Raw genomic sequence first — 25603 nt, 5'->3', positions numbered from 1 at the left:
GCTCCTCCTTAACAACTACATTTCTATGGCCCGCTGTGCCACAGAAAGCTTTCCACTAGCTATTTTAAATGCACTGACCATAACATTTTAAAAAATAAATTCACACTAAAGCTTAGATTTCAAGCTTTTCTTGAAAAGTCAGATCTGGCATCACTGGGTCTGCACGTACACATCACAACCAAAGCTGAAGCTGAATAGGGCTAACCCCAGCAAAAAGGCAAAACCTCTCTTCAACTCCACCTACTCACCAATCTTGCCTAAGCCTGTAGGAATCTGAGACTGCAAGCTCTGTTGAACAGATAACACGAAACACTGTGTACTAAATATAACCTTGATTGCTCTCTAAAGAAGGATCATAGTAACAAGAGGGCATCTGTTGTTCTGGGCACCCTGATGGGTTTGTGTACCTGTATTTGGAGCAGGAAAAACTAAAATGCTCTGCTGGGAGAGGAAGGGGAGTAAGAAATCCTCCAAGGGAAAGGCAGTGTCAAGGAAGCTGAGTCCTTCCTGGGAAGGACCATAGATAAAGTACCCAATAGCAGGGAGCCAAGAAGAGTTTTCAGAGATCAGAAAAGTCAAATAGTCTCTCCTCAGGTGTGCAATGAAAACTGAAATCTAAATGATTTCCTCTAAGGAATCTTTAGTAATATCCACACTAGTCACCACTCTTTTGTGTGGATTGTCTGAGAAAACTAGAAGAATTTTAATTTTCACGCACAGTCAAGCTGCATAACACAGAAAAAGTACATAAAGATGCAAGATCCTGATGGCAGGGGGGGATCTGAAAGGAGTCAGGAATTGGCAGAAATTCCAGGGTCTTGGGAGATGTAATATGATCCTACTACTAGGGAGCCAGGAGCAGGACATACGTGACATCTGTGACACATGGAATGGGCAAGACTTCCCTAGCACGTCCTCATGTTTCTGTGCAGCGCTACCTATGCCCTCCCTCTTCTCCAGGTCACAGCCTATAGGCGCTCAACTGTCTTGGCCCTTGTGGGGCTTTCCTCCTCTCATGTGACAATCCCTGGATCACCCACACTTGCTATATCAACTACAGCCCAGGAGGCAACCCCCTCCATCCTACAACCTTTATCCAAGGTATCTGGGCAAGTCTGAAAGATCAGCTAAATTTAGCTAAAAACAGTAAACTTCTGAATTATATGTCTAATATTTTCTTCTTAGCTTAAAAGCCCCAAATCAAGAAACAATGTAGTGAAGAGGAAACAGCACAAGAAAGTGAAATGGGGGGAAGGTGTACATCTGGTTTAAAAGGGAAAAAAAAGGACCAGAGTTTACATTCTGGATTTTCAAATTAAGTTGTATAAACTTTGGGCAAATAACCTTTCTGATCCTGTCACCACATCTGTAAAACAGAGATGATGATACAACCACCACTATCACTAATCAGTTAACATTTATTTCTCCCTTATTAACTGCTAGGCACTAAGCCATGAGTTTTAAGTGGATTTAACCATCTAATCATCAGAAAAGCTTTATGAGGCAGGTACTATTATTATTCTCATTTTGTAGGTGAAAAAACATCACAAAGCTTTTATGATGCTTAGAAATAACGTGTATGGTGCCTTGGGTGGTGGTTCACACAATAAATATTAGTAACTTCAAAAAAGTATCTGTGATCTCAAAGACTATAAACATGTGAAATCTAGGATTACAACCCACCTGTCTGCCAGGCTCAAACCCTTTCAGCCATTCTGTCCCCACCTACTTCAAACCTCAGCTCAGCAGTAAGGAGGCTCTAAGTATCTTGACCCACTTTAAGTCAAGGTGAACTTTTGTCACAAGGATCTTTGCTCCCAGAAGATGTCAACCAAAGAAACAGTACTCTACAGAAATAGGAATGATACTAATCCAAAGACATTCCTTAAGATAACCCTATTAGCCCCTTCCCCTTAGGGCTCCTAAGCCCCTTAGAATTTGGCCAATGCAGCTGGCAGGTTAGGCAGGGCCAGAGCTAATAATTCAGCCACGATGGTCAGGAGATTGGTTACATCAATAGATTGAGCAAATAACTAAATATACTGAGGACAAAGGGAGCCAGGTTTTTCACTGTCAGAGAATGGAATTCTAAAATAAACACTATGGTGTTGTACTGGGATGGGAGATATGGTATTGATATGAACTCATGGTTCTTTAGTATATAGAGATATAAAAATAGATAGAGGTGGGGAGGGGTATATGCATACATATATTTTCCTAGTTCCAACAGCCGAGAAGACCTAGAAATGATGACATTATAATAGCAAGGAGCACACCTAGCACCCAGATTTTGGTTTCTACACACTATTCTTTTATCCTAAAAGGAGAAATGACCAAGTCCAAGTTTAGGGGAAGAAAAGCACAAGATGAGGCAAAATGTAAGGAAGTGCTTGAAGAACAATGAGGACCTATCAGGAGTCATCTTGAAGATACTCCCATTGGAAAATCTGGGACAATTTCAGCATCCATCAGGGAGGAATGATAAGATTAGAAAACCACCATTTGGCAATAATCACCTGCTAAATTAATGACTGAAAGTGTGACAAGGAATAGCTATTCACATCATCTCAAAGTATCTTCTCACAAAGACTTATTACTTACCTAGTAAGTACAAAATAATTATAATTAATAAAAAGTGGAGAAACCTGACAAACAACATCTTAATTACATGATAAAAGTTAAAATCACTAATAATGGGACAGAGGCAGCATATGCTTCCTGATATCATGCCCTGAGAATACAGCACTGCTTCTATGCTAGTACTGCCAAAAATTCATAACCTGAATATAAATCATGGGGAAACAATAGTCAAACCCAAATTGAGAGTCAATGTATAAAGTAACTTGACTGGACTCTTCAAAAATGTGGAGGTCATAGAGACAAGGAAAAACTAAAGAACTGTTCCAGATTAAAGAGACTAAAGAGACATGCACTATCCTGGATTAGATCCTAGACCCATAATGGATATTATGAGGACAACTGGCAAAGTCTGAATTGGGGACTGCTGACTAGATGGGTATCAATGTTAACCCCCTGATGTTGATGGTTGTACTGTGGAGAATGTCTTTTTTAGGAAACATACACTGAAGAATTAAAGAGTGATGTGGGACTTCCCTGGTGGCACAGTGGTTAAGAATCCGCCTGCCAATGCAGAGGACACAGGTTCAAGCCCTGGTCTGGGAAGATCCCACATGCCACGGAGCAGCTAAGCCCGTGCGCCACAATTACTGAACCTGCATTCTAGAGCCCACGTGCCACAACTACTGAGCCCGCATGCCACAACTACTGAAGCCTGTGTGCCTAGAGCCCGTGCTCCGCAACAAGGGAAGCCGCCGCAACGAGAAGCCCATGCACCACAACTAGAGAAAGCCCACGCACAGTAACAAAGACCCAACGCAGCCAAAAATTAATTAATTAATTAATTAATTAGTCATGTAGCTTCAGGTCTGTAACTCAACTTTTAAATGGTTCAAGAAAAAAGAGAAAGGGAAAGAATAAGGCAAATGTGGTAAAATGTGAACTAGGAAATCTGGATGAATAGTATATAGGAGTCCTTTGTAACAGTCTTACAACTTTTCTGTAAGCTTGAAATTATCTCAAAATAAAGTTTTTTAAAATATAGATAGATAACAAGATTAAGGCATGAAGCAATAACAGAGCTGAAAGGCTTGTAGTCCCTACCAGCCATGCCCTCACCACTTCGTATCAGTGCCAAAGGAACATTCTATTTCAAATCCAATCCTTCACCTGTTTCTTTTCTTCTCTAGCCATAAAGAATTTATCTAAATGCTGAAGAAAAACACAGCACTGCAAGTATAGCCCAAAGATACCAGCACATTGTAGACAACGTAACAGATTTTGTTTTTCTAGACAATAGTAACCCCTTGTGGAAGACTTTGAAAATAAATCATTCTAACCTGTGAGAATTTGCTATCAAAATGTTAGATCCCCTATTAAATAATTTAAAGTCACTATTTACAAGGCAAACTTTACTAAATAATGTTGTCCATTTACTAAATAATGTTATCCAGGGTCAAAGCCAAAATTCCGTTAATAATACAGTAAGACAACAACTCTGCCAAAGAACTATGCTGTCTCCTTTATATTCAATACTGATACCCTTCAGTCTTCTCTGCACCATTTTACCCGTTGTCCAGTCTCCTTGAGAATCTCTTCCTGCAACTTCCTGATTCTTCTCCTTATCACCTACATGTCAAATCTCTCTGGATTTCTCTTCCTGGTGCCTGACTTTATTTTTTCTGGCTTTATTCTCACTCTGAATTTTCCCTCAGCAATTTCACAGTAATCTATAATTATCATTAATATATCAAAAACTTCACAGCTCTTGATTTGACCTTCTTTCTAACCACATTTGCAACTCACTGTTGGAGGATCATTCCTGAGATGCTTTGGCAGCAACTCAAAATCAGCATGTTGAAAACTGAACTTATTATCTTACATCTAAAACCTCTTCTTTCAATCTAAAAAAGAGTGGATATATGTATAACTGACTCACTCTGCTGTACAGCAGAAACTAACACAACACTGTAAATCAACTATACTCCAATAAAAATTGATTTAAAAAAATAAATAAAACCTCTTTTCTTCTAACATGCTCCCAATATTATTAATAGTATCTCTCTCTTGATCACCCAAGCCAAGAACACCAACAATATTTCCAATTCCTTTCTCCCCTCTCTTCATCATTCTACATCCAATAAGTAATCAACTGTTAATCTTAACAAGTGTATTCCAACAGGTGTCTCACGCCCTTACGCTTTTTCATGTCTTAATAAGGACCTTACCATTTCTCACTTAGACCACTACAAGAACCTCTAAGTTACCTCCCTACTTAATACCGTATCTGACTCTAATCGATCCTTTACGTGACTGCCAGAATTATACTGTAAAATAAATTTGTAACTGTATTACTTCCTTGTTCAAAAAGGCTGGATAGGGTTTCCCTGGTGGCGCAGTGGTTGAGAGTCCGCCTGCCGATGCAGGGGACACGGGGTCGTGCCCTGGTCCGGGAGGATCCCACATGCTGCGGAGCGGCTAGGCCCATGAGCCATGGCCACTGAGCCTGCGCGTCCGGAGCCTGTGCTCCACAACGGGAGAGGCCGCAACAGTGAGAGGCCCGTGTACCGCAAAAAAAAAAAAAAAAAAAAAAAAGGCTGGATAGTTCTTCATTCTCCAAATAAAATTCAACCTGCTATCTCCACACTATGAGACCAAGTATCACTCCCATGCATTTCCACTCAGGCCATACTAAACTGACATAAATACTGACAGTTGCCTTCATGCACCCAGGACCTTGTTCAAACCATCTCTCAAATTCAAATACCCTTTCATCAACTTTACTCTAGTCCAAAATGCTACCTCCCCTATGAAATTGGCTCTAGACTCCAACAGGAATCAATCATTTCTTTCACTCTGTGCTTCCAAAGGAATCTATAACTCCATCATAACACTTTACATATATCTACCTTTTTATTGAATTGTGCTGTTTTCCCACCACATTATAAATTCTAAGAGAATAGAGACTGTGTCATATGCATTTATTAACCCTCCAAAGAACCCACAAAAGTGTCTTAAGCATGGCAGGATCTTAAAAAATGTAGAACAAAACTGAACATACCTGCTGGCAGCTCTCTAAATCGTAGGTATTCCATTGACCGTGTAGTCACAAGTGGTTTTTGAGGATAATAGAGAACATGGGCCAACGTATCCATACGAACATGAAAGTTGGTAATATAAACCCCCATAGCCTGCTTACCCATAGCAGACTGGTATGTGTTTCTAGGGGACTAAAGGTAGAAATGAAAAGCAGAATCGGTGAAAATTTAATTACTTCTAAATAAACAGACTTTACAGGGTACTTCATAAATCAGAAATATGGTTGGTAAAGTTCCTATTCTTTCCGAAAGATAAGTGATAACCATTTGGAATAATTAGTTATGGCTCTTAGGAGTCAAACACAAGAATAAGCATATTAAATGCGGTAGTTCATCGTCTTTACACTAAAAGGCTTTTCTTCCAGAAAAAACTACAGACTAATCTCTAATTTTTATTCTGCTTCCCCCAATTCCTCACAAAGCATAATCAAAAACTGCTACCAACCTGGTTATGATCAGGAAAAGGAATAATAGATGCACAGACACCAAGAATCATTGATGGATGAATCTCACAGTGCGTGTACGTGGAACAATAAGCTACTTCTTTCTCTTGTAAATCATCTGGGGTCATTGCGAGCATCACTGTTTCTTCTTCTAGAGTATCAATATATTCTACTACCCCACTGGCCACAAGATCCTGCCAACTAAAAAAGAATTCATTTAATTTCCTTACTTCCTGAACTATTTTAATTAACTAGGCTTCCTACTTAATAAAGAGTATTCCTATATCTGTATGCATTCACATAGAAAGAGTCCCAAAATAAGCATATTATTGTTAACAGTGAAAGAAACAAGTTACTGAACAATACACATAAAGTATGGCTCTGTAACTACTGTTAGTTTGTTTTGCTCTGCTCTGATCTAAAGAACCTACTTGTGGGGCTAGGGTGAGTATATAAAAACAAAAAATAAGGTCTGGAAGAACAAATACCCCAAATGGTAACAGTATTTACTTCTGAAAAGGAGAGTGTGAATTGGGGGCTTTTATATATTTTTATTACACCTATTTTTTGAATTTTTAACAATAAAAATATATACATTCATATATCACTAATAATAAATTGTAAAAGATTCTTTTTATTAAATTTATTATTATATTATGTTATACATTATCACATCGGTTATCTTTCTTTTTGGTGGTCGCACCACACGGCATGCAGGATCCTAACTCCCCAACCAGGGATCGAACCCATTCCCCATGCAGTGAAAGCACAGAGTTTATTGCTTATTAGTAGTAGAGGTAGTCTTTACCATGTCACAAAGACTTTTACGCTTAAATAAAACCCTAAAAGTCTCTTACTTGATAACAAAAATTAAGAAAAAGCAAATGTGACTGCTAATGAGTACAGAGTTTCTTTCCGGGTCAATGAAAATATTCTGGAATTAGATAGTGGTAATGGTTGCACAATGTTGTGACTATACTAAAAACCACCGAACTACATGGTTTAAAATGCTTAATTTTAGGGCATGTGAATTATATCTAACTTTTTTTCTAACTGCATGTTCTTACCTGTAGTTGTTATATTCTCTCTCTTTCAATTGATCAATGTGTCTCTTCTTCAAAAGTAGCTTTTGTTTTTCCACAATCAGAAGTGGTCTACAAATACGGCCTGCATCTGTATAGATCCGAATCTCCCTCTCTCGAATATCTCTGATCATAGAAACCTATACATAAAAAGACAAAACAGTCTCATGAACTTTTATTTTCTCTGTATCATTAAGGCTTAGCTAAAAATACAACAGGATTAATAGATTATCAAATAAGATTAATAGATCTTAGTTTATCATTGTTCAATATACTAAAAACCTAGGTATAATTTAAAATTTTATATAGGATAAATATCTAACCTTGGTAATTATAAAGCTGAACAACATCTGGTAATAATGTCATGCAAAATAAATTAAAATGAAGAAAATATATGTTTGATATCACAAATACTAGTATATTTCTTATTTTCTTGTTTTCCCTCTTTGGTAATTACATGTACTTCACATGTGTAACCTTTCAATATCCAGCCCTATATCACTCTGCCTTGATCAGGCTTTCCCAGTAATAAGCCTGACTTCTCACAATCACCTATAAGACAAATGGTTTATAGTCTAGCTCTCTAATACAGCAGTCACTAGCCACATGTCACTACTGAGCACTTGAAATGTGGCCATTCTGAAAGGAGATATGCTGTAAGTATAAACTACTCACTGATTTCAAAGATAGTACAAAAAAATAAAATAAAATTTATCATTAATAATTTTCCATTGATTATATGTTGAAATTGTAATATTTTTGATGTATCCGGTCAAATAAAATATATTGAAATTATTTTCATCTATTTCTTTTTTTGGGGGGGCCACGCCACATGGCTCACGGGATCTTAGTTCCCCGACGAGGAAATGAACCCGCGTCCTTGGCAGTGAAAGCGCAGAGTCCTAACCACTGGACCACCAGGGAATTCCCTTTTTTTTACTTTTTTAACATCACTACTAGAAAAACATAAATTGCATACGTTAACTTGCATTATATTTCTACTGGATAGTGCTAGAAAATATATTCCTGGAAAACATCAAAAATATTTTGGGAAAACTTACAATAAAGAACATAATATTAAAAGCACTACAGAATCTGAAGTGCCAATATAAAAAGAAATAAGTCAAGAAGTAAACAAATAAGAATCTTCAGTAAATTATCTAAATCTAATATATAATCTTAAAAGTCAACTAAGAAATGAATTGCCAATGAGTTGGGAAATGGAAAACACATTGGTATTTCTACACAAAAGTACTTTTAAAAAGTGAAATCACCATCTGGATACTTTTATTAAAGAAAAGATTGGGTGGGGAATTCCTTGGTGGTCCAGTGGTTAGGACTCTGCGATTTCACTGCCGGGGCCCAGGTTCGATCCCTGGTGGGAGAACTAAAACCACGCAAGCAACTCAATGCAGCCAAAAAAAAGAAAGAAATTAAAGATTGGGTTTATTTAAGAAAGGAAAGGTTTGGGTTACTCAGTTTTAAAATGATAGTAAATCATAAAAGCTTGATCAAAAACACCAAGTTCTCCCAAAGTAAAGAGTGAAAAGCCAAGAAGAAGATAAGTCCCACATTCCTAGCCCACTTCCTGTCCTTAGAAAACAATCTGAGATGAAACACTGTGTTTATGAGCAAAAACACCATGCGTGGCATTCTCAAATGCTTACCTTGAATCCTTAGAGAATTCCTAATAGAATATAGAATATTACAGTACAGTTAATAGAATATAGCTCTTGTCTTAACAGGAAGACATAAACTGAGCTGCGTCTCCTCAAAGGCCCAACAGTATCTTGTTCCAAAGGAAATATGTGTTCTTGAGAGGACTATTGACAGGAAAGCCTAACAGGTCCAACACAAGGCTAAAATTAGAAATGGGTAAAATGAGGACCTCTGATTATCAGAAAATATGAAGGAAAAGAAAAAGTACTAGACTCCTGAAAAATATACACAATTTTCCCACTAAAAAGGTCCCAACAACACTCTCCAATAGGAGATTAAAGAGCCTAGCCCAAGGACATAGGGTCCATTTATAGTTTCAACAAACACTCAGTGTCAGACACTACATGTCAGGCACCATGCTCAGAACTCAAAATACAAAGTCATATTAAGACACGTTCCCTGACTCTGAGAAGTTAATAGTTTAGAAAGTGAGGTAGGCAAATAAATCAACAGTTACTATCTGGTATAAGCATTCTGCCAGAAGTTATTTAAGGAAAATATGCCACATATAGTCACAGAGATAGATCTAAATCAGGGGCTCAGCGAACAGCCTGCAGGCCAAATCTGCCCTCACCTGCCATCTATTTTTTTTAAATAAAGTTTTACTGATTTATGTATTGTCTATGGCTACTTTTTACTACAACAGCAGCGTTGAATACACACCAGACACTGTAAGGTAAACCAAGACTAAAATATTTAACATCTGGTCCTTTAAAGAAAATGTTTGCCAACCTCTGATCTAAATCAAACTGGGTGGTCAGGTGAAATATCCTGAAGGAGACGAGAGTTAACACTAGAGTTTTGCAGAATTGGTGAGATTTACCTAAAAAAAAGTAATAAGCACCCTTTTCCCTATTACCCATTTTTGAGGACGCATGGGTGACAAGGAGCACAAGCATTCCAGGTTGAGGGAATGGGCCCATGGAAAGGTAAAGAGGCCTAAAACAGCATGAAGAATTTAATTTTATCCTAGAGAAGACAGAAAACCTAAAGGCAGCTCTCAGCAGAAACACCTGGCATTAACAAAGTTCTCAATCACAAATAACACAACCAATTTTGGTTCTTAGGCTTTCTCTTAGCCTTGCCTGCCACATTCAAGTGAAGCATGCTGTTCCTGACTTCTTCAAGCCATGAATAGGCCTGGGTCAAAATCCAGGGTTTGCCTGCTAGAGGAAGGCCTGGAGCAGCCAAACCTCGATTCTCTGCTTTGCTACACAGACAGGAGGTCAGCTTAAGTGTGTTACAGTTTCTCTCCAAATCCACTTTCACCGAGACAGACCCAAAGGTGTAGATTTGGGGAAATCAAAAGCCTGAGCCCAGCCCTCAATACAGTACACTAAAAGCAAAAGCCCTATTTTGGGGAGGAATAAAGCTCATACAGTATTTTGATGACTAAAAAAAAAAAAAAAAAAAAAAAAATCCATCCTAATCCCAGAGCTCTTCAACATCCACCTAAACATAAAGGAATCTAATAGAGGTGTATCACATTTCATGAATGAATCTCTGGATTCCGACAAAGGAGAAATCAGATATTCACTCGCTTTTTAAAAGCACTGTAGTCAGCCTTACAAAAAGATTCTCAAAAGAATTTTTTACTTCAAAATGTAATTTGAATTCCAAAATATAATTTAATAACAAATTACATGTCAAAATTTTAGATGCGTATATCTAAGGCATTAAAGCAAACAATACCTTATAATTAAATCTAGCTCAAAACATCTAGACTTTTGAAAATGTACTTTACAATTCAAAGGAAACAGTTCAAGAAAGATACCAATGCAAAGATAACTTTCACTAGTCTTTATGCCTCGTTTGGAAATCCCAGAGATCATGTCCTCTTAATTAATTAAGGACTCTTACTTCAGACACAATGATGTCCATCTGACGCCTCAATTTCCGTAGAGTGTTCATAAGTTGTTCAGGATCTTTATGTATTCCAACCCAGCAGCCATTAACAAAAATCTTGGTTGCACTAAAATGCAAAACCAAAAGCATTCTGCACTTAGTAACCCTCTAATAAGTTATAACTGAAGATTAACAAGTTTTTTCTTAAATTGTATTTATACACACTCAGCAATAGCTGCAGGAGAAATTTCTTCTAAATTTTCCATACTCCATTCTTCTAAAAATTCCAGGATTGGAGAAGGCTGCGATCCAACTGAAATATAAGCCATCAGAGCTAAATTCTTCACAAGTCCTACAGCATGGCCCTTGGAATAAATAAAGTACATATTACTCATACTGATTTAACATGCCTATCCAAATTCTTTTCCACAAACATTTTCCTCCAATTTGATTTCAGAATATACTCTTACTTCCTAAGAACAAAATTATAATATCTTAGTTCTAAACTATACTACATAGTTAAATAAAATTATAAGTAATTATAAGTAACAAAAACTTTCTTATAAAAGTAATTATACCCTACATGATTACTGTTGGACTTTGTCTTGAACATAAATTCTAATGCATTACCTCTGGAGTCTCAGCAGGACACACCATTCCCCACAACGTATTATGCAACTGTCTTGGTTTTGCTAGCTTGCCATCTCTACCAATGGGAGAATTTAAACGACGCAGGTGAGAAAGAGTAGATGCAAAAGTTAGGCGGTTTAATACCTAGAAAACAATAGCAAATCTTTAAAGTTTGGGCATTTCGGTTACTCACACTATCACATTTTTGGCAAATACTAGAATCAGGCCAAGTCATATTTTTACATATAATCCACTCAGTGTCCAACTGTCCCCATCCCTCCCTCCTTTCTCCATCCTGCCCTGGATAATCTTATTCACCCCTGTAACTTAACTGACCCTTACAGCAGGGATGGCAAATATATGACATACAATTCTAACATACCACATAAATGTTTTGTTTACGGTCTATCTCCAACCACTAGGATGTTAGTTCCACAAAGGTGGGGAATTTTTATTTGTTTGTTTCGTTCTCTGTTGTATCCCTGTACCTAGAACAGTACACTTGGCATACATTAGGCACTCAGTAAGTCTTATACGCTACCAACTCACATTCCTTTGATCATAGCAGACATCACTAATCCATCCGAGAAATTTTCCCAGGCTGAGGCCTCTGAATCCAACACAGAGATTCAACACTTACAGAACACTAAGCAAGGTAATACTTGTAAGTAAGGTAATATTTAGAGGGATATAAAGCAAGCAACACAAGCTCAATGTACCTAATAACAAAATCACCACATCCCCCAGCCCTACAACAACCCATCCTCCTTCTTCTTCCTAAGTCTCCTATCATTGTTAATGGCATCACCCTTCCCTTTATCTCCCCATCTAGAAATCTCAAGGTATTTTTGTCTCTGACTTCCTCCTTTCACATATAATAAACAATAAACATATCCTGTCAACTCTATTTTCAAACTTTCTCAAAAAACCATTCCCAATGTCACAGCAATAAACCAGCCCCTTACCTCTTACCTATACTATTGCCATCAGCTCATAAGCTCCTGTAATGTCCTCTCCAATCTACTCTCCTCAGTTACCAGAATTATTAAAACACAGATATAGGTAAGTTCACATCACTCACTGAATTAAAAAATATTAAACAGTTCCCTGCCAACTAGAGCAGCATGACTCTGAAGCTCTTCTCAATGAAGCCCCAGATGACCTTCCCCTACCATCAGTCTCCAGAACTCCTGTACTCCATTCACATTGCCAAACACCCTCTCACCTCCACAACTCTGACCACGCTACTGCCACAGAATGGAATGTACTACCCCATTCTGCTCTGTCTGGTGAAATGTTACCACGTCCATAGAAGACATACGACCCACCTCCAGGAAGAACTGTTCTCTTCTCTCTACTTTTCCATCATTCAACTAATCAGTCACAAAGTCTTACAAAACTTACTTCCTAAATATTTCTCAAATTTGACTCCACTCTCCACCTCTACGAAACTGCTCTAGTGCAGCCCCTAATTATTTCTCACTAAGGCTGTTGCAACAATCTTTCTGCCACCAACTCTGCCCTTCTCAAATCTTTCTCCACACTGCCAATTACTGTGAAGCTACCTAAAAAGCAAAAATGAACATGTCACTCCCCTCTATGAGGTGTTCCAGCTCTCCACTCCAACCCCATCTTCCTAACTCTCCCGCTTTGATTTGAAAATCCAAGAATGTTCTAGCTCCTTCCACATACACATGCTCTTTTCTCCCTGTCCCTTTGTTCAGGATATTAAGTTTTCTCCAGTTTTCCTGTGAGCTACTGGTTCTACCCTCCTCCAAGACTTGGGCTATTTCCCAACTACCCTTCAAGAATCAGCTCAACTGTCACCTCCTAAAGAAAACACTTCTTTTCATCCTTTCAGCCAGTGCTTAATGCCTTTCTCCAGCATTCCCACAGAGCAGGTGTGCACAGCTCTCATTTAATACTCACTGTATCATGTTGTAATATCTGTTTACATCTCTGAGTATAGACTGTGAACTACTGAAGATCAAGGATCATGTTTTATTCATTTCTGTATCTCCAATGTGTGACAGAGTGCCTGGCACATCTTAAGTCCCAGTACACACACTGAACTGAATTGGCAGGATGGCATTTATCATAATTCAGCTCAAGGCAGAATGAACTGTACATGGACGAATGTTTCCTCTAATAGATGGTAAGCTCGAGGGCTGGAAGAGCATCTCATTCAACTCTGTGAACCCAGCATCACAAACACCAAGTAGACTCAACAAATCCTTACTAAACTAAAAGGAACTAGAAATTTAACTGGACTATAAGCATCCTTCCAGAATTTCTTAAGGCATCTAGGTTTCTAGGAATCAGGAGCTTAAAGTTGGTGTCTGAATGCCAAATTAATCAGGTGATGCTGGTATAGGCTAGTTAAAAAAAAAAAAAAAAGAGGGGGAGATCCCCTCCATAAAGCTAGACATATACACTATAAATTTTCAATCTTATATGAAAATACAAAAAATAAATTAAAAATACCTAGTGAGACATTTTTGTAAAAGGTTTCCCCCATTACTCCTGAGAGTAGCTATCGCAATCACTGTACATAACAACAGGCCAACATAGAGAAATCACTGTTAGAAGTATTACATTTTGCAAAAATGGAAGCAGATGCCCATCTATTCTCTGGGTATCAGCTTCTAATACAGAGCTTTTAAGACAGAAAAACTGGGACTTCCTTGGTGGCACAGTGGTTGGGAGTCCACCTGCCAATGCAGGGGACACGGGTTCAACCCCTGGTCTGGGAGGATCCCACATGCCACGGAGCAACTAAGCCCGTGTACCACAACTACTGAGCCTGCGCTCTAGAGCTTGTGAGCCACAACTACTGAGCCTGCGTGCCACAACTACTGAAGCCCACGCACCTAGAGCCTGTGCTCCGCAATGAGAAGCCAATGCAACAAGAAGCCCACGCGCCGCATGAAGAGTAGCCCCCACTCACAGCAACTAAAGAGAAAAGCCCGTGCACAGCAACGAAAACCCAATGTAGCCAAAAATAAATAAATTAATTAAAAAAGAATATTTAAGGCATTTAAAAAAAACAGAAAAATTTCACAAACATGGACTGTCTCACCTCCCAAGAAGCTACTCGAATTCATTAAATATCTTGATGCAAGTCAAAACTTTTAAATCTCTCTTAGTAATGCTAACAGCTAATTTAAGAAAAATTTCACTTTCATAATTCAAAAGCCCCCAAGTACTTTTTATATCTGACCAAGAAAAAAAAAAGGCAAAACAATTTACATTCAGTGAATGAAAGATTCTATTAGTCCCATAACATTTTCTTATCAAACCTGTAGTCACAGTTAACATCCTTACCTGAGATACTCCAGCTCTGGCTTGATGAGCTTTCTTTTGGTCACCCCAGTTCCCAGTAGCTAAAGAGTATTTTAGGCCATCAGATATAATCCTTGTCTTAATTGCCAACTCCAAGTTAAAATCCTTTCCTCGATCAATGAACTTCTGGGCATAGATCCGTACTTCTTTAAGCAAATTCTTAAACATTCTGCCCAATAAAATGTTTTAAACATGTAAAGGTCTACAATATGCATCCTTAACAAGGACAATATTGCCCACAAGGGGGCGAAAAGTGGTTGAGGTAGAGGGAGGGAAGCGTTATTACTTTTTATATAAAAAGCACAGACGTACATATGGTACATAAACATATACAAGCAAAGCAATTAGAGAAAAATAGTCAAAAGAGGCCCCTTAGTGGGGCAATAACAAAACGAGGTTGAAAAACACTAATATACAACATAATAAATAACAGAACACGTACAAAACATTGCTAATATTATTTCTGTATTAAATTACCCACATTATTTTTACAAATAAGTTTTTCTAATTATAGAAGTATTATATGTTCATTATAGAATATGGAAAATATAAAAACATATCAAGAATAAGATAAAAATCACATATAACCCCAATACTGAGACAACCACTGCTAATATCTTGATAGACTTCCTTCCAGCTTTTGTTTTTATAAACTGCAAAGCAGAACTAATAAAATTCCAGTATCAGCACTTAGAAAATCAAGGCAATAATTCAGCTTTCTCAAATGCTTTGTAAAGGTAGAGAAAACGTAAACAAGTTATAAATTTCCTCACAATCTTGAAATTCTCAAATTTGAAGTATCAATAGAACTAAACTGGGCAAGTGGCAAAGAATGTAGCTAACTTCATGTGTACCCAATATGGATGCCAAGATAGTTTAGCATCTCAAGTGCAATAACCAATCTAAAGTGAAATCTCTCTACTTTTAACAATATCATTCTGTAATTCCTTACCCTCTAAATAAGAATGCAAGTAGTGGTCCAGCAAGGTCCAATCTTTTGTTTCCATAATGATCTCTGTCATCTAATTCTCTTCTACCCAAAGCTGCTAGCAGCAACCTATGAACCATGTACCTTTAAAAAAAGAAAAGAAAGAAGTAAAAAAGAAAGCACATGGTTTGGGATTTTTTTAAACTTACACATTAAAAACATCAATTTTGACATTTTTAGCTTTAAGAAAAATTTTATCTCAACCACAGCTTGGCAAAGAACTTAAAACAATGAAATTTGACATACCCCAAGAAATAAGCTTTCTTGGTCTCACAAAAATCACTGACGCCAACATGAGGGAGCATTTCTTTCTGTAATACTTCCTTTGCATATTTAATCCTTTTCTCTTTGGTGACACCAGGCTTTGCCCCTCTTGAACCAATGAAATTTAGTGCGACATTCTGTTCTTGGATGACAAAAGCTTCATCGAGAGAAGGTTTAACCTAGCAGTTAATTTAAATAAAAATTATTTTCAAATTCATATCTTTACTTTAAAATAAAGCAACTGTCACTTAATTTATGTTAAATATCCCTATGAACCTAACTGAATATGCAAATATTTTTAGAAATTCAGGGAATCACAAAATCTTAGAACTTGAAGACACCTTAGAGATCTAGGGACCTCTGAAAAAAATCCACTCATCAGCACAATTATACTTTCCAGAAAAATACAAATAATTCCATTATAACAGAGCACAGTGAGTCTTGGGGATGTTTTGTTTTTTACATTTTAATGAACAGTAGCTTTAAAAAGTTCCTTTCAAATATCTAAAATCAATTTAGAGAAGTTTAACACTCAAATTAAAATTTACTAAGTCTCAAATGAATAAATGTGTCATACTGTTTTCAGCCTTGGTTTAAAAGGTTATCTTTTAAGTATCTAAATACTTATTATCTTTAAGTTAAAAAAAAAAAAGCATATGACTATTGCCAAAAATCTAACCAGAATCCATTTTTGTCATGTAACCATATCAATAAATACTCTAATAAATAAAATATACTCCACCTTCTTTGTGACCGATGTTTAGCCTGTATTTTACCTTATTTCTCTGTAGTCTTAAAGACTCTGGATGATTCAGGACAACTTTAAGAATATCAACTACTCCTTAGCCAAGGATCATCAATGGAAAAGACTGATAAGGAAATGCATATTTCTCTACACTCAACAATCCTTCCCACAAAAATAATAACTTTACAGTGGCGGAACCTAACAGACGGTACTGTGAAATTAACATTACCAATAATGGGACAAAATAAAATCATATGACTCCTGATATGATGCCCTGGGAAGCACACAATATGATCTCTGTATTTGTCCTGCCAGAAAATGCATAAATTGAATCAAATCATGAGGAAATATCAGAAAAACCCAAATTGAAGGATATTCTACAAAATAAATGGCCTATCCTATCCAAAAACTTCAGTGTCATGAAACACTAAGGAAAAAGACAAGGGAAGATTAAAAGAGACTAAAGAGACATAAAAACAACATGTAATACATTATCCTAGATTGGATTTTGAACCAGGAAAAAAAAAGAAATGCCATTAGGACATGATCAGGACCACTGACATAAACCTAAATAAGATCTCCAAGTTAACAGTATGTACTGCACTGAAGTACCAATTTTAAAAATTGTAATACTATGATTATGTGAGTAAATATCCTGATTCTTAGGAAATATACACTGAAGTATTTAGGAGTAAAAGGGCATGATGCCTAAAACTTACTCTCAAATGATCCCGAAAAAAACAATGTGTATATATAGATAAAGAAAATCCTAAAGCAAATGCAGCAAAGGTAACAACTGCTGAAAATAGGTGTAGAGTATACAGGAGCTATTTGCAACTTTTCTTTAAGTTTGAAATGATTTCAAAATAAAAAGTTGTTTAAAAAAAGAAGATATCAACTACATTTTCCCTTTTTACTACACTGCATCAGACTAGTATGCTTTTACGATTTTCCTTACTACTGTTTCTTCTTGCTGCTGTCAATGAACTCTGATTGCCTCTAGTTTTCATGTCGATTTTACAGAGAATTGTCAAGAAAGAAGCCAAATGGACATATATACACTATCAAATGTAAAACAGAGAGCTAGTGGGAAGCAGCCGCATAGCACAGAGAAATCAGCTTGGTGCTTCGTGACCACCTAGAGGGGTGGGATAGGGAGGGTCGGAGGGAGGGAGATGCAAGAGGGAAGAGATATGGGGATGTATGTATATGTATAACTGATTCACTTTGTTATAAAGGAGAAACTAACACACCATTGTAAAGCAATTATACTCCAATAAAGGTGTTAAAAAAAAAGAAGGTAAAACAGAAAATTAATTCATTAAATTCTGGCATTTATATGCCTTTAAAAAAAAAAAATAAAGAAGCCAAGGCAGGGCTGAAGGCTTGCACTACACAGTAAACAGCATGGGCTTTGCAACAGCTAAACTGATCTTCAGAGCAGCTTTCTACTATGTTTTTGGATTAGCAACAGTAACTTTAAACCTCTTGAAAAGTACTATGAATACATTTTGCTTGCACATTACCATTTCCATCATCTCTGGATCTTCAAAATCATAAATAATATGCTCTAAAATATCTCTGTCAGACACAAAACCTAAGGCTCTGAACACAATAATGATGGGAACTTCTTGCTTGATATATGGTAGGGTTGCCACAATGCGCTGACCAATAGCACTCTTTTTTGCACCCTAGAAAAATAAAAAATCATGAGAATATGAGAATACAGACGTTATAGCCATATATAAACATCAAAAGAACCATTTTACATACATGTTCATTGTAGGTATTTCAAAAGAGGCATGCCTTTCATATTCTAAGGAACGTCCTATGGCTGCTTTTCAAAATCCACTGCAAGAGGTTTACTTATTTGACGGATAGACTGGTCATCTGAACCTGAGAGGACTTCCATTCTCTACTCTCTGTCTGCCAAGATCCTCTAGAACTGCCCCAGACTGTATTTGGAAATGACCTTTGGCTGCAGGTATGAACACAGACCACCCCCCTTGTCCTTTCCCCCAACCAAAACAATTAAAAATTTTGGAAGAAAGAAATAGATGAGGGGAAAATAAGAGAGAATATAGCTAGACAAATGTGGAAAAAAGCTAAGCACAGAATGAAAAATAAATACTAACTCAGAGTTGGTCTGTGACATATCTCCAAATATGAATAACATTTCAAAATCAACAAACAGCCTCTCTCACATAAGATTCTCTTCCAATTTCTCCCTCTTTAATTGCAACACAGAAGTGAAATAAAAGTTACTACACTGGCATACAAACACCTGGTTTCTCAATTTTAATCAAATTTCTTTCAATATCAAACTCTATCTTCTCTTGGCCTCATAACCCTACATTATCATGGTCCATCTCATAAGTTTCTGTTGTCTTCCTCCTCCTACTTCAGGCCTCCTTCCTTAGAAACCTTAACCTATCTCACGGATGTTCAGTAACAACTTTACATAAAAGGACAGGTGAATCTTCATCTTGACCTTTTTCCTGTACTCTCAACCCTCCCATCCCAACTGCCATTTGGCTGTTTCAACTTAGTTTTCAATTATTCCATTTGTTTCATCATAGACCTTTTTCAGAATACACAAAACATTAAAAAAGAATGCCTACACCATGCACCATGGCCCCTCCAAACCTTCTGTCTAAAAATGAACTCACTAGGCTCTTTCTAAAAATCAATTCTTGGACGTTCTCTATTTTATCTAGAACCTCAGGAGAGAACGATAGAATTTTTTTTTTTCGCGGCTGTCCACATGCTGCTGATACTTATAATCACAATGTTGGCAGCTCAGGCAGACTAGTCATCTTTTTGGGTGCACACACTTTAGGAGCCTAATAAATACAGGAAATTCAGCGGCTGAGAATCCTAATTTCACTCCATTGCCAGCAAGCCTCAAGGCCCAAGGCAAGTAATTTGTAAAGTTGGAAAGGTGAGGGAAGGTTTCAGATAGTTTTAAAATAGCTACTGTGGGCACTAATGGACATGATAATGAAGCCCTTGGCAATGATTACACAAAGCCTGGTGGATACAAGGAGTTGTGAGATACCAACTGTCCCATACTTAGCCAGGGTTGACTACAAAGCACTCCGAAAGCACACAGAGTATGGGAATGGGCAGTTGGCTACATCTTTTAGCCACAACGTCCAAGTCGACAGAATCACTATGAACAACTGTTTGTGAATTAAAAAAAATTAAAAAGACTACACAGAGGGAGTTCCCTGGTGGTACAGTGATTAGGACTCAACACTTTCACTGCCGAGGCCTGGTTTCAATCCCTGGTCGTGGATCTAAGATCCCGCAAGCCGAGTGGCAAGGTCAAAACAAAAAAACAAACAAAAAACCTACACAGAAATATACATGTATACTGAATTTCAACAAAATAAAGACCATACACCTTGATTGTCCACTTCATTCCCTTTAAAATATTATCCTTTTAATTTTATTTCCCATGATTATAAGACAAAGACCTTGTGTTTTTGCTCAGTGATTTTCAACTCTGGCTTCGCATTAGAGTACTCTGGGGAATTAAAAACAACAGCAACATGGGCACCAACAGCAATTTAGGCCCGATTCCTAAATTGATTAAATGAAAATTCTGGAAAGAACCAAAGAATCTTAACTGATTCATCCTCATATCAAACTTATCACTAAATCTAGATGATTTTCCTTTCTTTTGCCCTCCATAATCCAGGCCAATGCTTATCAACAAAGAATGCACATCACAATCACCTGGGGATCTTTTCCAAACACTTGTACCTGGGCCCCATTCTACCCCCATTCACAAGTAAAAACCATTTTAATTCTTTAAAGCACCTATTCCACGTAGGATTTTAACTTCAGGCACTTAAACCTCTCTAATGTTCAAGTTCTTCTTTATAAAACTTATTAAAGTGACATTAGACTCTGCAGAACTGTTTATAATAGAGCACAAAACTGGAAACCTAAACATCCATCACAAGGGAAATGGCTCAATAAATTATGCTATATCTATGCATGGAATATCACAGCTTAGAAACAATGATCAACTGCTGATTTAAATCTGTTTTTAAAAGGTATCAGCAATGTTCAAACAGTGTGCATAGTATGCTCCCATTTGGTTTTTTTTTTTAATTTTTAAATTTATTTTTGGCTGCATTGGGTCTTCAATGCTTCAAGTGGGCTTTCTCTAGTTGTGGCGAGTGGGGGCTACTCTGTTGCGGTGCACAGGCTTCTCATTGCAGTGGCTTCTCTTGTGGCAGAGCACGGGCTCTAGGCATGCAGGGTTCAGTAGTTGCAGCATGAAGGCTCAGTAGTTGCAGCGCATGGGCTCAGTAGTTGTGGCATATGGGCTTAGTTGCTCTGCGGCATGTGGGATCTTCCCAGACCAGGGATCGAACCCGTGTCCCCTGCACTGGCAGGCGAAATCTTAACTACTGTAAAACCAGGAAAGCCTCCATTTGCATTTTTTAATTAAGACTATTTCTGGATGGATTCATGAGAAATTATCAAATCAGCTGCTTCTTAGAGAAGAGATCTGGGGGTCAAAGGAAGACTAATTTTTATAGTGTACGCTTTTTTGTACTTTTTTGAACTATTTAATGTGTATATATGACTTATTTAAAAAAATTTTACAAATAAAAATGTACATGAAATTAAATAGTTAATTACAACAAATTTCCAGTATAGTTGCAAAGATTAAATCAAGCAATCTGAGTAACATAATTGGCACATAGCAAACAGTCAAGAAATGCTATTATTAGATTACATTATTGTAAGTAACATGCCTGTGGTAGGTGGCTTCTAAGATGGTGCCTAATGATCCCTGTCTACTACTACTGCCTTGTGTAGTCCCCCCACTGAGTATAGACTAGATGTACTACTGACTTGTATCTAACAAAAAGAATATGGCAAAAATGATAGGATGTTGCTTCCAAGATTAAGGTGTAAAAGATGGTGATTTCCACCTTGCTCATATGCTCTACGGCTCTGCTCAATTACTCTCTCTGACAAGCAGGCTGCCATATTGTCAGGGGCTGTATGGAGGGGAGCCGTGCAGCAAGAAACTGGATCTTGCCGACAGCCATGCAAATAAGCCTTATGGTGATGACTGCAGCCCAAGCACTTTGTTTGCAGCCCTGTGACCAGAGGACCCAGCTAATCCATATCCAGACACTGTGAGATGATGAATGTTGCTACTGGAGTGATTTATTACACAGTAGTAAGTAAATAATAAAATGCCTACCATACAACACTGATAATATGCTCCAGAAAAACTTTCTGATTAAACATGCAGCCTGGTAACTTACAAAACTAGACCAAAAGGAATAAACCCAAATAGCATATAATAGTCCATACCTGTCCTCCTCTTGCCAGCATGCTAACCCAGATAGTACTGGTGGGTCGAGAAGAATTCTCCAGACATGATCTACACTCTCCTGTGTAGGCATATTTAGAATCCTTTTTGGCAAACACATAGACTGTGTTTGTTGCCATTTTCTCTTGAGCAATCAGAACCTATATGGACAATAAAATTACAGCCATAAAACCGACAAGGTCTTTGAATTAGAAAGAACAGTGAAAGCTACATCTTTATTTAGTCTGACTGTACAGGCTCACTGAAACATCAGTTCTTGAACTTTACAAACTCCATTTTGCATAAACGCTTCACCAAAACATACAAGCTCAAACTGACCAAATTTCTAGTGTATATTATTGGGCTGACCAACCCAATACATATAACTAAACAAAGTTTTGGTTTAATATAAATTCGGCTGCCACCTCCTTAATAACTCAACCGCTACTTCCAGATTATACAAAAGTTTACTTTTTGACTTCAACTTTCATGATTAAAATCTAAATCATCATTTGGTAATTAAAAAATAATAATGCTACTATACCTTTTCAGATCCATTAATAATGAAGTAGCCACCAGGATCCAAGGGGCATTCATTTAACTCACAAAGATCACGATCTGTTAAGCCATTCAAAAGGCAGTAAGTTGAACGCAACATAATTGGAATTTTTCCTATAAAAGTTTTCTGATGCTGTGTCTGAAGTTGTTCTTCGCCTTCTTTAATGACTGTTTTTGTTATATCAACATAAAGTGGAGCAGAGTACCTGTGAAAATAAAAGTAGATCACAAGTGAATACTAAGGTGATTACTGAAACTCTCAACTGGCTAAAATTTTATTTTCTGAATCTTATTTCAATATCAGCTGCTGGAAAAGAAATATCTTTCTTACGTGAGATTTCTTAATCTGGCCTCATTTGGCATCATCGGTGATGGAGCACCATCTCTTTCCCAATGGGTAGGCTTGGAGAGGTAAATTTGTTCGAACTTCAGCAAGTATCTTGGCTAAAATGAAAACAAAAACAATGGAAAAGGGTAAATAATTTTTTTCCATAAACGATTTAATGATTCCATTTTAATCAACATTAACATTTTGAGTAGAAACAGCTCTAGAAAATGCCAAAGTTAATCCACTTTACTAAAATGGTGACTCTCCCAGGGCAACATTCATACTCCACAAATGTCAAGTTTTATACTTCATAACTTTTTAAGGTGGAAGACAAAAGGAGATTTAATGTATCACAAGTAAATAAAGACTAAGCTCTGAGTTCATATCAAACAACTGAAATGGATTTGCATTAATGATCTGTATAGCTGTTTCATGTGCCCTCTCCTTAGTTTAGGTCAGGTTAACAAAGTTATCAGAAAACAAAGAAAAGATAAATTCATACAATTAGAAGTGTGTTCTAAACTAATCAACAGAAGATAGAAAAAAAGAAAACCTAACTCTTCAATTAAAGGTACAGAAGACATCGGTACCAGCTATGGAGCAAGATAGATGCACTGATTTTGGACCCCTCCTTGTACACTGTTAAAGCCATTCTGACTCTGGGCAATGATGGAGATAGATTTTTCGCCAAGTACTGTGATGACAGCTACCTCGGTGTCAAGGAGCAAAAGGCCTTTGAGAAGAACACTTTCAACAAGACCTGTCAGACTGACACTGAAACTGCCCTCTTGGGAGGCCTGACAGTGGTATGCAAAAGCAGTTATCGATCTCTATTTCTATACGATTGGCAGCTCATACGAAAATGAAATGATGCTCATGGCTATTCTGAACTGCCTCTTCTTCGACTCACTGAGCCAGATGCTGAGGAAAAATGTAGAAAAGTGAGCTCTGCTGAAGAACATGGAGGGGTTCTTCTTGGTTGTGGATGAAATCGTAGATTGAGGGGTGATCCTAGAGAGCAATCCCCAGCAAGCGGTAAAGTGGGTGGCATTAAGGGGAGATGTCCCCCTTACAGAGCAGACTCTCAGGTGCTACAGTCAGCCAAAGAACAGATCAAGTGGCCACTCCTTCGGTGAAGACCTCACTGTTCCTGGCTCCATACCCCCTCAAAAAATCCACATGTCTGCTGTGACTTCTCATCCAGTCCCCCAACTAATGCTCTCAGAGTCAGCTCGGGGATCCCAGGGATCCTTAGATCTCCATCCTGTCTGTGGCTGCCTCCCCCACAAACCCGTACACGCTTCCCATTCCTTCGCACTCTTTTTTGCAGTTCCGGGACTAAAGCTCTCAGCAGATTTTTGGACACAGGGCAGTGGAAGAACCCTCTTCCTTTCTCAACTGGATTATGCTCCCATGCTTTCCTATCCCCCATATTTTCTCCCCCACTTCTGTGCCCTTTGGCTGCAGCTACACTTCAGATCAAAGCAGGAGAAAGAATGTGCTGAGTGTTTTCCTCCCTTTGTCTTTACCCTGCCTTCATCCCAACAGCCCATCAAGGGGAGGGAGAGCAAATTCTTTTCTACAGAATGAGTGGGGGTGGGGAGAGGCATATCAAGTCTCAGCCGCAGCCCTACATGCTGGCCTCAGTATTTTCTCCCATTCCTTCTTACTGTCCAGGACTCCAGCCTTGGAAAAAACCTTGGGAACAGCTCATAGGCAGGGGACAGAGTGGAATAAGCAGTGATTTAAATTTTATTGGAGAGGGCCTATAACGTTCTATATTTCAGCCACAGCTGCATGTTTTACCCTGATCCTGGCTTACAGTTTCAAAACTGCTGTGGTCTGTGCGTACCCATTGTGGGAGCATCCATCTTTTTGTCCGATACCTTAACTCTCCACCTTCACTACCTGTGGGATCTCTGCCTGGCTTGTCCTCTCTGTGCCCTGGAGCAAAGCCAGTCCCTGAACTAAAACGCCATTGTAGTCTTGGGAAGAAGAGTTTCTGCTCAGAACTGGAGACAGGGTGGAATTGATGACTTGGGCCTCTGGGATCTCTCAGTCCCCTTCTCCCCCTCTCTTGGCATTTCATTCTTCTGTCTTGGGTCTGAGATATCTGCTTAACCCTGTCCTCTCTCTGCCTCAGCCTTACATCCAGGCAGTAGGTCTGGTCATCTAGTCACCTCCCCTCCCGAGGTCACTGAGAGAGGTGCCTCTCTTCAGAAAACTTTTGGGATTTGGATTTCCCCAGGAAGGCAGAGGATGGCACACCCACTGTTGGGTCTCATCTCTCCCCTTAACCCAAAACTTCCCACAAAAATGTCTCAAGAAACCCTCCTGAGACTTAGTGTTTTGCCCCACCTGCCAATTCTCCAAAACTGAAGTGGGGTGGATAACTGGGCATCCTTGGGGGGCATTTTTGTGTAAGGGATGTATAGAGTCAGGATGACAGCCACCTTCATATACTGCTCTGTGCAAAGAGGAATTTAAAAACACACAGAAAATCCTAATTACTGTTCTACATAAAGGAATGAGAATTTCCAACCCTGGCTGACTTTAGCTCAGTCCATAGTTAAGAAAGAAAGAAAGGAAGAAAGGAGAAAGAAAAGTTTTCAATTAAATATCTATCTGCTACCCAATAAA

At 38.0% G+C, this 25603-nt stretch overlaps 1 protein-coding gene and 1 pseudogene across 4 annotated transcripts in view; one reads left to right on the top strand and one right to left on the bottom strand.

Annotated features, from left to right (window-relative positions):
• POLR2B (RNA polymerase II subunit B) overlaps positions 1-25603 on the bottom strand; it is a 49099-nt gene that overhangs the window by 15755 nt on the left and 7741 nt on the right. For 3 of the 4 annotated variants that reach the window (XR_004350157.1, XM_032633727.1, XM_032633728.1), the window contains 13 exons: positions 22967-23079; positions 22622-22841; positions 22080-22238; positions 18260-18424; positions 15971-16167; positions 15689-15808; positions 14719-14905; positions 11395-11538; positions 10990-11129; positions 10780-10891; positions 7186-7340; positions 6121-6319; positions 5639-5807 (listed from right to left, as the gene is read on the bottom strand). Coding sequence is in view for 3 of the 4 variants with exons in the window: in XM_032633727.1 (XP_032489618.1) it covers positions 5639-5807; positions 6121-6319; positions 7186-7340; positions 10780-10891; positions 10990-11129; positions 11395-11538; positions 14719-14905; positions 15689-15808; positions 15971-16167; positions 18260-18424; positions 22080-22238; positions 22622-22841; positions 22967-23079 (2080 nt within the window). In the remaining variant the exon portion in view is untranslated. The remainder of the gene's footprint in view (positions 1-5638; positions 5808-6120; positions 6320-7185; positions 7341-10779; positions 10892-10989; positions 11130-11394; positions 11539-14718; positions 14906-15688; positions 15809-15970; positions 16168-18259; positions 18425-22079; positions 22239-22621; positions 22842-22966; positions 23080-25603) is intronic. The other variant, XM_032633729.1, reaches the window with a different exon arrangement.
• LOC116754490 lies at positions 23309-24099 on the top strand (annotated as a pseudogene).

Source organism: Phocoena sinus, chromosome 5 (assembly GCF_008692025.1).
Source record: "Phocoena sinus isolate mPhoSin1 chromosome 5, mPhoSin1.pri, whole genome shotgun sequence".
Lineage (NCBI taxonomy): Eukaryota > Metazoa > Chordata > Mammalia > Artiodactyla > Phocoenidae > Phocoena > Phocoena sinus.
The sequence above is the reverse complement of the archived record's forward strand: the minus strand, read 5'-3'. Positions and strand labels throughout refer to the sequence as shown.